The following is a 15,255-nucleotide window of genomic DNA, read 5'->3' on the forward strand; positions in this document are numbered from 1 at the left end:
TTTAAAGTTCGTGGGAAATACCAAAATTCATGATTTTATGGACCAATGTCCCTTTTATTTAAAACTAATGCTCCCTCCGTCCAATAAAAATATGGGCGATAGGTATGACATGGGAATTAAGACAAAATTGATATAACTTTCCAAAATTGGAATGCACATATTTTTGCGAGACAAACGAAAATGGAAAGTGCACATATTTTTATGGGACGGAGGGAGTATTATATACAAGTGACACCCGTATTCCACTAACATTTTTTCATCCACTTTTCTTAACATTTCTTCAAATTCGTACCGTCGATAAATATGACTCCAAATGGCAGACGGAGGAAGTATAAATTAGGTACTAACATCTATTACCAATAGTCTAGATAATACACATTATACCAATATAAATTCAGTGCAATAGAATAGGACAGAAAAAAAAAACATAATTAAAATATTATTAAAGGAGAATAAAATCCAACTTATTAGAAATGGAAACTTACAAAAATTAAAGGACGATTGATTTTTATGAACGAACAAAACCGAACAAAGAACAATAGTGTTTGAGCATCCACAGTTGGTGTTTTTTCGTCTGGACGATCGCTTGTCCACAACGTCGTCCGAGCTCATCTGACCATTGCAGGCCAACGGACGAGCGGGTCGGACGAAAGTTCAGGCGCGGTCGACGCTTCGCCCGTCTCCTCGTCCGCCCACTGCTGGAGCACGGACGATCGACGCGTTTTTGTATTTTTTTGGTTGATTTTTTCAAACATTACATATACTCTCATTTTCACTTTCTCTTACCATTCACTTCTCTACTCTCTTCTCTTATCTCTATCTCAAATATGAATCCAGACAATTTCCCGAATCCGAACGATGGTATGCCGATGTTCGGCAGAGCCGGCGGCGCCCGTTGGCCCGGCCACGAATACTATAGAGTCAAGACTCTTGGATCTATAGGGTTCACATTCGATTCAGAGGCTGAGTTCGATCCGTTCTTCAACACCGACTCCTACGGGTCGATCAGATGGAGCCGAGCTGTGGGCAGCCTTCCGCTCCTAAGCCAGCGAGGAGGAAGAAGAGCATCACGAAGAATAAGGCGCTAGCTGTCCCATTCCCGGCGGAGGAAGTTTGCAATGAGTACGCCTTGAAGCGTACGGACTACTTCATGGACGAAGGTCATTGAGTGTTGGATCGATATATCGGAAGATCCGATATACGCCAACAACTAGATGATGGCCGGGATCTGAGATTGCATTGAGGCTAGGTACAATTCGGTGAACTGAAGTGTGTGTACAAGGGGAACAGTGAGCAGATCGGCTCAGAGTCCATCCCAACAACTTCAAGGATATTTGCACGAAGTTGTGGAACGAACGGGGAAACGACGAGAGCATGGAGGATGTCCTCCAGAAAGCAATGCTTGAATACCAGGGGCGGTTCGTGCAGTTCAAGTTCTACAACATTTGGCCGTTGTTGAAAGACAAGCCCAAGTTCGACGAAAGGAATAACGTTCGCGTTGTTTGCGCCGAAGCGGACATAGAACACCGCCAATGGTGGTTAAACGAGAAGCGGCAGTCCGTCGCCTATGTATCTCAACGCTGAGCCGGAAGAGAGTTCTGGCACACCAACGTCTACATTTAGGCGTCCCGTTGGTAACAAAACTGCCAAAGTACAGGTCAAAGGGAAAGCGATTGCGTTTGCATAGGCTGCCCCGCCTGCGCTCATGGCCTCAGCGCTCGCTGAGTTCGGTTGCTTTCGCGAGAGTTACGACATAAGGTTGCTACTTGACGCGAACACCCTCGTGACAACACTGCCGACCCAGCCACCAAAAGATGTATGAAAGGATGGTGGAGAGAATGAAGAAGAATTTAGGTTTTGATTAAAGTAGTGTAGGTGTTTTTGAAATTTAGTTATGTAGTTTTTTAATTAAGTAATGTAATTTTTTTTAATTAAGTAATGTAGGTGTTTTGTATAAATTTGTTGTGTTTAATACTCCTCCCGTCCTGCAATACGAGTTCTATTTAGTTATGACACATGTTTTAAGAAATGTAAAGAAAAGTTGATTGGATAAGTTAGTGGAATATAAGTCTCACTTATATATATTAGTTTTATAATAAAATGTAAGTGAAATAAGTTGGTAGAATGTGAGATCCACTTATCATTTATGGTAAAAATGAAATAAGACTCTTATTGTGGGACGGACTGAAATGACAAAATATGACTCTTATTGTGAGACGGGGGGAGTATATTATATTTGGGTATTTATTAATTGAAAACAAAAAAAGTATAATTAAATACAAAATTGGGCATTAGTCCGACCACTAGTCCGCACTACTTCAGGAGACTAGTCCGAATTAAGAAATGTTGATGTGGCAGGCACTAGTCCGAGCCATTGTGGATGCTCTTAGTGTCTTAGTGAAGTCTTGGTACGCTTCTAGAGGTTTAATTTTAAAACATTCCAATTATAGTATATAATCATATATCCAGATATAGGATTTAGGGTGAGTGATCACTTGCTAACTCATTATTTAATTGCTAACTACAACTAATTTAATACCATAGGATTTTAGAAATCTTGTGGTCTACAATTTGCCATGTGTAATTTCATTTTTCATTTTCTAATATTAAAACGATAATAACAACTGTCAAATTTAAGGTTTAGAAACACAATGTCAATACAGTGTATGAAATACATCAACACAAAGACATGACAATGTCAGTACAATTTCATATTGGCATTGTACAAGTATTGTATTGACATATTATTTGCCGTGCATTGATATAAAACTGGTAACGAAATTTATGAAAATTTTCGAATTGTTTTTTCAAATTTTGACATCGTAACATATGCAAGTGAGATCTCGTTAGAATCCTTATGAAATTATCTTTAATTTGATATATGTTGTGTGAAAAAATAATTTAAATCGAGAAAGTTATATGCGTTTTAAAGTTATGGGATATTTTTCAAAAGTTAGTTACAACTAATTTGTTGTAAATTGACCTTAGAGCATCCCCATCCGTGCTCTTACCAAAGAGCACCGATGTGGGCCCGAACCCACTTTTATTACTTTTTTACTCCATGCTCTTAGGCAAGAGCACAATACCCACATCCATGCTCTTCCGCAAGGACATGCTCAAGGGTCACACCATTCTATTATTCAATTTAAATAAAATCATTTCCACAATATTAAAATGCATTAAAAATACCCCGAATACTATTACAAATTAAAAAAAATTAAAAATTACATAATTAAAATCCTAAAAATTAAAAATACATAATTAAAATCCGTAAAAATAAAAAAATACATAATTAAAGGCTAAAAAATATCCCTGTGGAAGACTATTCCTCTCCTCAATCCCCAATGTTCTTCGTAGCCCCCGTATCATTGCCAAATGTGAATCAAGTTGCTTGGGGGTCATATTTGACCTATCGGCCAAATTGAGTTGGGCCAAAAGGGTCCACAATGAGTTGGTGGGGGGTTGAGGTGGCACAAAGGGAGCGGGAGTGGGAGCGGGAGCGGATGGAGTCGCGGCGCGACGGCGGTTGGTCGTCGCCTTCTTCCTTCCTTGCAGCCGGCATTGGGAACTGCTCGGGCCGGCGTCGGGGCTACCCAAATTAGCTCCGGAGAGCTGGCTAGACACCTCATCCTCTCCGGCGTCGGATAGGGATATCGACCTCTACCGTTTGCTGGAGGAGCTGGATACGCATCCCCTATACTTTGGATGCACACGCACCTCCTGCCAAGCGCTGAGGTACTTGAACGGTTTGTAATTTAGGGATTGGTAGGTCGCCAAGGCGGCACTGATGATGTTGAGCTCGCTCCTGTCGCTCCCCGCTGACCGCTCTTCCTGGAGGTAATACCCCTAGAACTTTTGGATTTCTTCGTTGGCTCTGAATATGGCATTGCGCACCATACTCTCATTGCGCTCGATGGTTCCAGCCGGGCAGTTTTCATTGTACCGGCGAAAGACGCGCCACCAAAACCTACCACCGCTTTGGTTCGTGCCTATCTCCGGATCTTCGGAGATAATCAAATAGGCTTTGAATAATTGATCCATCTCCGCCGAAGTGTACGGGGTGCGTACACCACGAGGAATATGAGTAGGAGTAGGAAGATGAGGAGTTTGAGAGCCGCCGCTCCCTCCCGATCTGGGTTCGGGTGCCCACCCGTATCGCCTATCGGGGGCATCTTGGTCGTTCACCGGGTAAGGCCGGTAGCCGCCCGGAACTTGAGAACCTTGGGTTTGAGGAGGGGCCGAAAATTGCGTTTCCGGACTAGGGAATGGTTGTGAGCAGAACCATTCTTGGTTCCAATTGCGGGAGTCGGATGGGTGATCGCCAGAGCAGGACATTTTTTTTATAAGCGTGAAAGACTGAGAATTAATAAGAGAAGATGAGAGAATTTAGATGAGAATTGTGTAGTGTGTTGTGAAATTTTTGGTGTGGAAGTGAGAGTATTTATAGATGAAAATGTGAATTTTGGGGAAAAAATTGAAAAATAAATTAAAAGTGGAGAGAAAAAGGATATAATTTATTGGGAAGTGGGAAAAAATATTTTTTATTTAAAATTGATTTTTTAAATTAAATTCGATTTTTTTTTTAAAAAAAGAAAATTGAAAATGCTAACGGCTTTGCCTTTGGCTAATCATAACGCGCCACGTCAGCCTACTCAGCGGCATGGACGTGATTGATGTATCGAGCAGCGCTGTGCCAGCGGCAAGAGCACAGCGGCGAGCAACACACCGCCGCGCCAGCGGCACGGACGTCGTCCGTCCAGATGAGCAGCTCTGCGGATGCTCTTAATACCTCTAGACGCCGTCCGTCCAGAGGTTTAATTTTAAAACATTCCAATTATAGTATATAATCATATATCCAGATATAGGATTTAGGGGGAGTGATCAATTGCTAACTCATCATTTAATTGCTAATTACTACTAAATTAATACTATAGGATTTTAGAAATCCTGTGGTCTATAATTTGCCATGTATAATTTCGTTTTTCATTTTTTAATATTAAAAAGATAATAACAACTATCAAATTTAGGGTTTAGAAACACAATGTCAATACAATGTATTAAATACATCAACACAAAGACATGACAATGTCAGTACAATTTCATATTGACATTGTGCAAGCATTGTAATGACATATTATGTGTCGTGCATTGATATAAAACTGATAACGAAATTTATGAAAATTTTCAATTTTTTTTTTCAAATTTTGACATCGGAACGTATGCAAGTGAGATCTCGTTAGAATCCTTATGAAATTACCTTTAATTTGATATATGTTGTGTGAAAAAATAATTTAAATTGAGAAAGTTATATGCATTTTAAAATTATGGGATATTTTTTAAAAGTTAGTTACAACTAATTTGTTATAAATTAACCTTAATACCCTATTAACGTTTTTTTGTTAATCATATTGACATTCCGAGATTGATAATCTAAACCTTTGATTTAAATATCTAATGACTATTATTTAATTATAGTTAACAATTAATTACTCCCTCCGTCCAACGTTACTTAAGACGTTTTTTTTTCGGCACAAGATTTAAGAAAATTGTATTTAGTGAATTAAATAAAATAGAAGAGAGAGTAAAGTAAGAGAAAGGGGATGGCAAAGTAAAAGAACGAATAAAGTAAGTGCGATTAGATGTTTTGTTTTTAGCCAAAAAGAGAAATGACTCAAGTAACTTGGGACAACCCAAAATATAATACTCCCTCCGTCTCGGGCTACTCGCCCCTTTCCTTTTCGGCACGGAGATTAAGGAATGAGTGTATAGGAAAGTCAAAAATTACGGCTATAGGTGAAAATTTTTACTAAAAATGGAAAGAGTGCAAGTAACTTGGGATGCCCAAAAAGGAAATAAGTGCGAGTAGTGCGGGACGAAGGGAGTACGATTCAATTAACTTGGGACGGAGGGAGTATTGAGTTAGCAATATAACACTCTCCTGGGATTTTTAGTATATCAAAATCATGCTCCGATGCTCATGGTCCAATTGAATTTCGGACTTGTACTATCATCGCTGAATAACTAAAATAACATAAAATAACTAAAAGCATCATCGCTGAATGAAACTCTCTCTTTGCAATAAGAATAAACATATACACATGGTAAACGTTTACTTGTACTACATGATACGGTCGTATCATTGTTTGGGTTCAAACGGAGGACCTAATTTCATGCAATCAAAAATCAAAGACACCATTTTAGTTTAAAACAAACCTGGCGACGACTGGATAATGTCATCCACATTAAAAATAAGTGGTTTCAATATCTGGTTCCAAAAAAGGCATACAAGGCAAAGAGAAATACAAGTGAAAGAGAGAAGAAATAATAGTAGGCATAGAAAAAGCAAGGCAGTAAAAGAGCATCATACACATTCAAATTACATGTATAAGAATGTATGCAACAAACTTTCCAGAAAAAAAAAAAGAGTAACAGGCAAGCACTCGGTCACAACCAACAAGAAGAACAAGCAAAGACAATAATTTAAGAAAATAATAATAATACACACCTGCAAAAGCTGCATATTTTACAACATAATCGGGGGGTTTGAACGACGTCAGTACATTTGCAGTTGACAGGCGCCGATGTTGAACTTGTATTCTCCACCCCCTTCCCTTTCTCTCTATCTATTTCATTTTAATTTTGCAATTCACACATGCATGTGAAATTTTATTCACCTGATGGCTTCATCGTATCTTTCATCACATCTTCGTTTACAGATATCCAAATCGCCTGAGGTCCCTCGTAAAAAACGGGTGCCCTAAAGCTTCTCTTGCCTTCAGCCGTTCTGCAGGTTCATAACGTAGAAGTCCTTGAAGAAGATCAATCAAATCTCCAGCCGAGCGATCCACATGCTGCATGATAAGGTTCTGCATACAATGGAAATTTTATTCAAAATATTCAACTTTATAGCAAATATAATAAGGATATTGCAATAGATATCAATAGAGCTAGCTTTAGCACTGAACACCACACCCATTTTCACTAGAGGATTTAGTAACAATACCGGAAGTCGGGGCAATTTCCAGACTGCCCTCATACTTTCTCTGGAGGTGGCGCCCTCTGGCCAATCCAGTCTTGTACCCCTTCTGAAATATTTCTCAGTCCGACGACTTTGAAATCAGAAACAAAATCAGTATCAAGCTTCACACTCTCAAAGCTTACACCATGAACGTAATAAAATAACATACTCGGCTCGCATGATCATATTTGGAGGTAGTGGTCCAAGCACCCTTTCCATCATTGCAAGATGTTCCAAGTTCTCATGAGTCTGGAAAAGAGCTTCACCCTGCCACAGATTTGTGAAATTAAACTGATATCAATATACCAGTGCCACATTAAGATCACACTTTAGCAAGTCATTAGTTGGAGAAAAAGAAACAATAAAATAATCTACAAGCAACGTCAGATTGCAGAAGAAAATTTAATATCTATCACTTACAGAGCACAGTTCAACAAGTATGCAACCTATACTCCACATATCGCAGGGGTAGTTCCATCCAAGACCTTGTGGAAACAAAACAAAGATAACTCCCAAACATAAAATGTAAAATATCAAATATGGAAAGCAAAATCTGTTAAGAGAGCCACCAATTACCGAGAATAACCTCTGGTGCACGATAATGGCGTGTAGACACTACATAGGTGTGATCTTGATGTTCAAAAGTAGTACTTCCAAAATCAATAAGCTTTATAGCGCTTGATTTAGGTAGATTTTTGAAGTAGGGACCATCTTTTGCAGATCTTGATAGAAACTTCAAAACAGAGATTAGTTGCAAACAGAAGAATCAGGCATTGATCATAAAAAAGGAATGCCATCAGGAACAGAAAGCCAGTGTTTTCACCAAATCAATGAAGGGATTATGATCTTTTGTGATTCTCAATAGGAATCACAAAAAATCATGATGAAAACAAGCACAATAAGGCATCTGAATGCACATTTATAGTTTACATGACATGGCAGAAAACATTCCTGATGTGAGCTGTTTGAATAAGCCAAATATAAAACAAAGATTAACCCTGCAGGATGACATTTCAGTTGCAAAACCAATACACATCAGAAGTGATTGCCACTGTTAACACTAATATTTAAAGAATAATAACATTCTCCTAATAATCTGGCAACATAAATGTTCTATAACAGTTCATGCTGAAGAAATAGACTTGAAGAAGAAAGGAAATGAATGCCAGTACGGCTTTTACAGAGGAAATCTAAACCAGAACTTGGGCCATGAAATAAATCATTCATTAAGAAGTAACATGATACTGGAGATACCTTATAGTCTGGAACTTTAATATATTCTGAGGACACCAGAAGAATATTTTCTGGTTTTAAATCGGTGTGAATCAGGCGAAGATCATGCATAACTGCAAGGTGAACAAAAAATATAAGAAAATATTCAAGACATGCATCCAAAATTTCTGAATAAGTAGAGAGTGAGGTATAACATCAGTGTAATGGCAAAAAATGGAGGTATAACTTTAATAAAATTTCATATAGTAATAAGAGGAGTAATAGTGTTGCAAAGACACACATGCGACAGATTCCAAAAGTTGTCTGCCAAACTCCCGAACAAGATCAATGGGAAATGAACGATAGCTATTTTTGCGTAGAAAATCATACAAGCTTGGACCAAGCTTCTCAAACACCTGTTAAGACCATTTAAATTCATCCACAGGTATTTAACCCACAAATAATCAAGGCATGAAGAATGATCGCACTGTTTCAAATCAAAGAAAACCATACATCACATTAAATACTTACAATACAAATATGATTACGATAGTCAAACCAATTCCGTATTTGCACACAACTGCAAAGAATGAAACAGCTTACACTATAATCACTTCAGTTTCTAGGATACAATTTATTGTAATTGGAAAGGAAACCTTACCGTGTACCGCAGACATCATGCCTTGCTAGTTTCTGTAAGACATCAATTTCAATCATTGCTGCTTCCCGGTACTTTTGTATGGAACGAACAACTTTGATAGCAACTATCTCTTTCCTTTCATTGTCCAGACATTCTAAAACTTGCCCAAAAGTCCCTGTAACCAAACCATCCAGCATAGTAAGAGATTCTTTTTCGTTACAAACTAAATACAGGATCAGAGCATGGAAACTGGGAAACTGAGAAACAATGAAACAACTAACCTTCACCCATTTTACTTAGTATCCTGTCTGCAAATCAGGGACAAGACAATTCAATAAAGACAAATTAATAAAAGAATTAGAAGAAAAGACAACAAAATGTAATTGAAAATAGACAACAATGAGGGCAAAAGAATATGTCGATGTCAGAGAAAATATAATAATTATAAAGTCAATATGGCCAGCTCTTGTTGTTGTGTCATCCAAATAGAAGGCCAGTGTTGCTTCATCTTCTACCTTACAACATCTAATCCTTGAAATTGATTGTTTTCCTTCTCAGGGTATAAAAGATGCAGGAATAACTATTAGAAGGACATGAATCAGGAGATTGAGATCCTTAACTCTGATTACGGATAACTAGGCCCAATCATTATTAATTATCGCTATTCGCTAACAAGTATCACTTCAGAACCAGATTTATAATTCAAAATTTCAAAGAATGCACATACAGTGGTTGCATGTCAGTATCAGTCAGCTGTTGGGTATATTAAATAGTTAAAGGGAGGATGCCTACACATCCTTAAGTTAAAAATAATTTGACTTACAAAAAAAATGTAACTAAAGCAGAATAGTGGAAATCTCTAAACTACATTATCCACCAATAACTTATCTGAGGATCCACGGTAAGATGAGGAAAGGCTTGTTCTTCATCAAAATAAGGACAAACAAATATGGACATATAGAAACATAGCATGCACAGAGTAACTTGAAGACATGAAGTGTGAACAATATTTTCATATCTAAGAAAATAGAGACTTAGGATGTAGGCTCCACTATATTAATGTTCAAGGGGTTCATCAATATAAAAATATCTTCAATGTAATAGTCAAAATGCAGTAATCTTCCCAATGTACTGATATTAAAGGAGGAATAGCAAAATTATTGGGCAGACAATGCTAATAAAGTCCCTGAAGCAAAGCATTTCATATGAAAAATATCTTAGGTATTTCTATTGTACTTACAACGAGGAGTTAAGTTCTCTCCAATAGCAAAAACATAGTGCCCATCTTTATCATCAAGTCTCCATGGTGGAGAACCATTACGCGGAATCCCTTTATAATATATTGACGAACATGCGTAACTAGGGACAGCCCCAAACTCTTGGGCACAGTATACAGTTGGAAGAATCTGCACAAGGGACAAACTTTAATCTTTACAAGGAAAATAAATGACAAACAATCTTTCTGAGCACGTGCACTCCAACTAATGCATATAAACTTATTTTCTAGCTGACTTCCCCTCCAATGCTTTATTCAGTTCTTAACATCATCAAGCAAACTATGTTTTCATTCTACCAAACACCAGTTTTACAACTCCAAAATTAGACATGAAATAAGACAAATTGAGAAAGGCCTAAAGAACAAGAGGAACCTGACCCCTTGTAAATTAAAGTTTCCCCTGTCTATATAATTTCCAGAAACCAGCACTCCTAAACTCAATTTTCAAAAAATAACAGATATGGACATGAATAATTAGTTTAATTACTGAAGCTCAATCATATAAACCTATAAAAAGCTTCGTGCGAAGGTGGTTAATACATATTCGTTATAACTCAACACTATTTCTTGATGTAAACCAACAACAGTCCAAGAAAATCCAGCATACCGGTAAACAATTCAGAACATACATTTTGAACAAGTGCGAATTTGCAACAAACAAAAAATGCATCTGAAAATGGAACCTTTGGAGGAGCAGGAGGGACATTCGGCATCAGATCCCATGTCAAACGAGGTCGTTTCCGAGGCCTTTGATCCATGCTCCTATGAGGAAATTCCACCACTCTCTGTGTCTCCATTCACACAAAAAGAAATCAAAGAAAGTTCACATCGGTGGAGGATAATACGAAAAAAATCATACTCAGTCAAGGTCGAAAAAAAAAGCAAGCCAAAAATGAGATGATTCAGTAATTTTTAAAATCAAAATCTCATCTAGGGCATAAAATTTCCCTAATTTCTTGTTTTTCACCCATAAATATTGAAAAGATTTGAGAAGCGAAACAGAAAAGCTGAAATGAGAGAAAACGAGCGGAAAGTAATCGTAGTTAGTTAACTACAGTTGAATCCCATGGGTTAAGGGGTATTTTCTATTTGTCCGGTTTCATTGGTCCGGTTTTATCCGCTGTGTTGTAAAATCGTTCTTTTATGACAAAATCAGGGTACCCCTGCAGTCATCGGAGGTTGAACAGAGCGATTTGAAAATTGGGATTCAAATGTCAGGTGGATTATAAAATGACCGTTACGTACTTACGTTGCTAAATGCTGAATTGAATTTGAATTAAAACGTAAATTAAATGGCAATCGAAAAATTAAGCTGCTTAAATAGAATTTGTTTAGAAGAGTTTTAATTTAAAGCCCACTCATCCTAATGGGTTTAATTTGTAACAGGCGTTTTCTCGGTATCGTATTTGAATAGGAACAAATAGGATTTTGATTAATGTTTTTATTTATTTTTTTGTGATTTTTATTCTTTCGTAAGAATATCTACTATTGTTAGAGAATCCACAATAAGGATAGGCCAGTAATAGCTTAGCCAAAAACTTCTCATATCATATTATCATGCCCCTTTAACAGTCTAGCCACTGCTCTAGCCAAGCAACAACCTACCCAAAATAAATTTTTAAAAAAAATAACACCAAAAGCAACAACGAAATATAAATTGAAGAATAAAAAATAGTTTAACTAATTTTATTCGAAAACATTAGTAGTAATTTTGGAAAAATAAATAAACAAACATTCAAACAAAATACAAACGATATCAATTTGCAATCCTACGTGTCCATAACTATTCAATTTTATCGTGTTATAGTCGAATATGGGCTTCTTGCTGACGCATATCAGCATATGCTTTGATCCTTTCGGCGTCGCCCCGGGGTATCCCTATTCGTACAGGGGCGTGGCCACACCGTGACTTGGTCTGGCACCATCTTTATTGGCCGAATCAGTGAGTTCTGGGCCTTCATTGTCAACTCTCATGTTATGCATGATGATTCATGCGTACATGATATCAACAATGCAGTCACCATACCACAGGCGTGTTGGACCTTTCACAGCAGCCCATCACGACTGAAGCACACCAAATGCCCACTTCACATCCTTGCGCACAACCTCTTGTCGTTGCGCAAAGTAAATCTACTTTGGATCTGTTGGGCATTTGATCGTTTTCACAAATACGGGCCACCTGGGGTATTTCCCATTAGCCAAATAGTAGCCCATATCGTGTTGGTTGCCGTTGGCGACGAAACTGATGGTCGGACCCCCGCCAAGGCACTGCTCATTGAAAAGGGGCGACAACTGTAGGACGTTGATGTCGTTGTTCGACCCGGCAACCCCAAAATACAAATGCGAAATCCAGAGCCGGTAGTCAGCAACAACTTCGATGATCATCGTGAGATTCTTGCCTTTAAAGTCGGTTGTGTACATCCATTTCCAAGCGACGGGACAGTTATTCCACTCCCAATGAATACAATCTATGCTGCCCAACATTCCGGAAAAACCGTGCTCCCTCCCGTGCAAGTTCATCAGACCTTGGCAGTCGTGAGGGATAAGCTTTCGAAGATACGTATCCCTATATATGTGGATGACGCCCGGACAAAAATTCATCAAACACTCGCAGGCAGTCGTTTCGCCGATGTGAAGGTACTCGTCGAACTTGTCTGCTGCGCCTCCATAGGCCAACTGCGTAATTGCAGCGATGCACTTCTTTATGGACGATAGCCCGGGTCTACCGCTCGCATCCTCTCTGAACCGTAAATATTTTTACAGGGCCTCTAACGCCGACACAATATGCAAAAAGAGTGTTCGGTGCATTCTAAAACGCCGACGAAAAATGACTCCCCCCACCGCAGCTCCTCAGCAAAGTAGTCGTCAAAAAAGCGTTGGTGGGCACTGACGTGGTCCCGGGCGACTGTACGTCGATGGCGGATCGGGCGAGTTACCGCCGGCTGCATCTGTTGCTGCACATGCTGTTACACCAACCGATCTATCTCCGCGGATGTTCAGCCCACAACTCGTCATCGATTCGCTGCATTGGAGCATCATCACCACCATGAGCCATTTTTATCTACAGACAAATGAGAGAGGAGGAAAAGATACTCGTTAAAACAAGTGGTGTGAATGGAATGAAGTGCAATGAGCAGTATATATAGAGTTGAAATTAAAAAAAAATAGTTTCGGGCGTTAGCCGATCGCTCGCCACACAATAGCCGGCGAGCAATCAGCTAACGGCCGAAGTCCGCGCTCGACCTCTCATCCGTCACCCACCCGTCCGTCCCATTTGCCGACTGCAATAGTGGACTAGCCTCACACCCTAGCCGCTAGCCGGCTAGGGCGTGCGCTGGTCCACTATTGTGGATGGTTTTAAGTACTACTGTCTACTACCTTAGGTTTTAAAATATATAAACTTTTGAAACGAAATGGGTTTTAATGAACAATTGATAAAATAAGTGAGAAGAATTGATAAAATAAGAGAAAAATTGGAAAATAAATAAAGTAAAAGAGAGAAATAAAAAAGTAGTGTAAGTATAGGGTCCACATCCTAAAATAGAAAGTCTGGAAAGTTTTTATTTTTAAGGGACTCCTAAAATGGAAATAGTTTCTATTTTCTGTATCAGTGCACGACACATCATTTATCAAAACCATTCACACATTGTTGTTGAACAACACAGGTCCTCTTTGATAAATTACGTGTTGTGCGCTAATATAGAATCCCTTTGTGAATGGCTTTGAATTTAACATTTTTTATTTTAAAAAATAAATATTACTCTCTCTGTTCACCAATTCAAGACAAGTTTTGATCTGGCACAAATTTTAAGAAATGTAGTAGAAAGTTGGTTAAAAAGATTAGTGAAAGTTGGGTTCTACTTTTATAAAGTATTAGTTTTATAATAAAATGTGAGTGAGATAAAGTTAGTGGAATGTGTGGCTCATTACGAAAAAATATATAGTAAAAGTAAATAAGAAGGTTATTGGTGGATAGAAAAAAAAGACAAAATGGGAAGTTGACATGCACATCACACGTTGTTGTTGAACAACACACGCCAGCTTTGATAAATGATGTGTCGTGCGCTGATACACATCATCCCTTTGTGAACGATTTTGAATTTAACGTTTTAATTTTAAAAAATCAATAATACTCTCTCCGTTCACCAATCCAAGAGGGGTTTTAACCTGTCACGAATTTTAAGAAATATAGTAGAAAGTTGGTTGAAAATGTTAGTGGAATGTGAGTCCTACTTTTGTATAGTAGTATTAGTTTTATAATAACTAGTATTAACACCCTTGCTATGCACGGGACATATGAGTTTCAAAAAATTAATACAAATTATAATAAATATATAGAAAATAAGAATTCAAAGTAATGTGAAGATTTAAGAAAACAGAAATATACTTATCTTGTCTCACTCTAAGTGAAAGATTTACTACTCCCTGATTAATGAAACATTTATGCAATTTTGATTTATAATCTAAGTGGAGTAAAAACAAAAAAAAGTTAATGACAAAAAGAAGATGAGTGGCTAATGACCAAAGAGTATGAGTTAATTAGAATACGATATACGAATAAAGAAAATATGTGAGAGTAAAAAGATGTTTATTGGTGGTGCTATGCAAGTCATTAATCCAAATAAACGGTAACTTTTTATATAAATTTAATAGATTAATTTAAAAAAAATTAATTTGAAAAATATTTATGAAATATTAAACATATCCACATTAAATATATGAATAAATTTAAATCACAAAAATTTAAAACTTCTTTGAAAAGTCAAGTTAGAAAATTTGTCTTATCCAATAATCACATTTTAGTTGACTATTTATTTCTTTCATTTAATTTCAGACCATAGCATAACTTGATATTCATGGCCAAAGACTAAATGAATTTTTTATATTGGAAAGAATAAATTTCTCATTTCCAGCCATATATACGTATAAAAAGTAAACTATCACTTAAAATAATGATAATATTTTATGCATTTTGTTTGTTTTGATTAATGTGATAATTCACACTACTCTTTATATTAAGAAGTTATACAAACTTTATAAGTTAGATTTAAATTTAAATATATATAATTTCATCTTATTCCGTAGTTTAATCTATAAACTTAGTAGTAT

At 37.4% G+C, this 15,255-nt stretch overlaps 1 protein-coding gene across 1 annotated transcript; it reads right to left on the reverse strand.

The window, feature by feature from the left end:
• Positions 1 to 6,351: 6,351 nt before the first annotated feature.
• Positions 6,352 to 11,192, reverse strand: LOC121748580 (serine/threonine-protein kinase AFC1-like). Its single transcript, XM_042143036.1, has 12 exons — positions 10,830 to 11,192; positions 10,111 to 10,276; positions 9,152 to 9,178; positions 8,892 to 9,045; positions 8,762 to 8,810; positions 8,532 to 8,646; positions 8,273 to 8,364; positions 7,595 to 7,751; positions 7,439 to 7,503; positions 7,188 to 7,285; positions 7,004 to 7,109; positions 6,352 to 6,866 (listed from the first exon to the last, which is right to left on the reverse strand). The coding sequence occupies exons 1-12, from the start codon at positions 10,941 to 10,943 to the stop codon at positions 6,711 to 6,713; spliced, it is 1,299 nt and encodes a 432-aa protein (XP_041998970.1). The 5' UTR covers positions 10,944 to 11,192; the 3' UTR covers positions 6,352 to 6,710.
• Positions 11,193 to 15,255: the final 4,063 nt, after the last annotated feature.

This window comes from Salvia splendens, chromosome 1, assembly GCF_004379255.2.
Source record: "Salvia splendens isolate huo1 chromosome 1, SspV2, whole genome shotgun sequence".
NCBI lineage: Eukaryota > Viridiplantae > Streptophyta > Magnoliopsida > Lamiales > Lamiaceae > Salvia > Salvia splendens.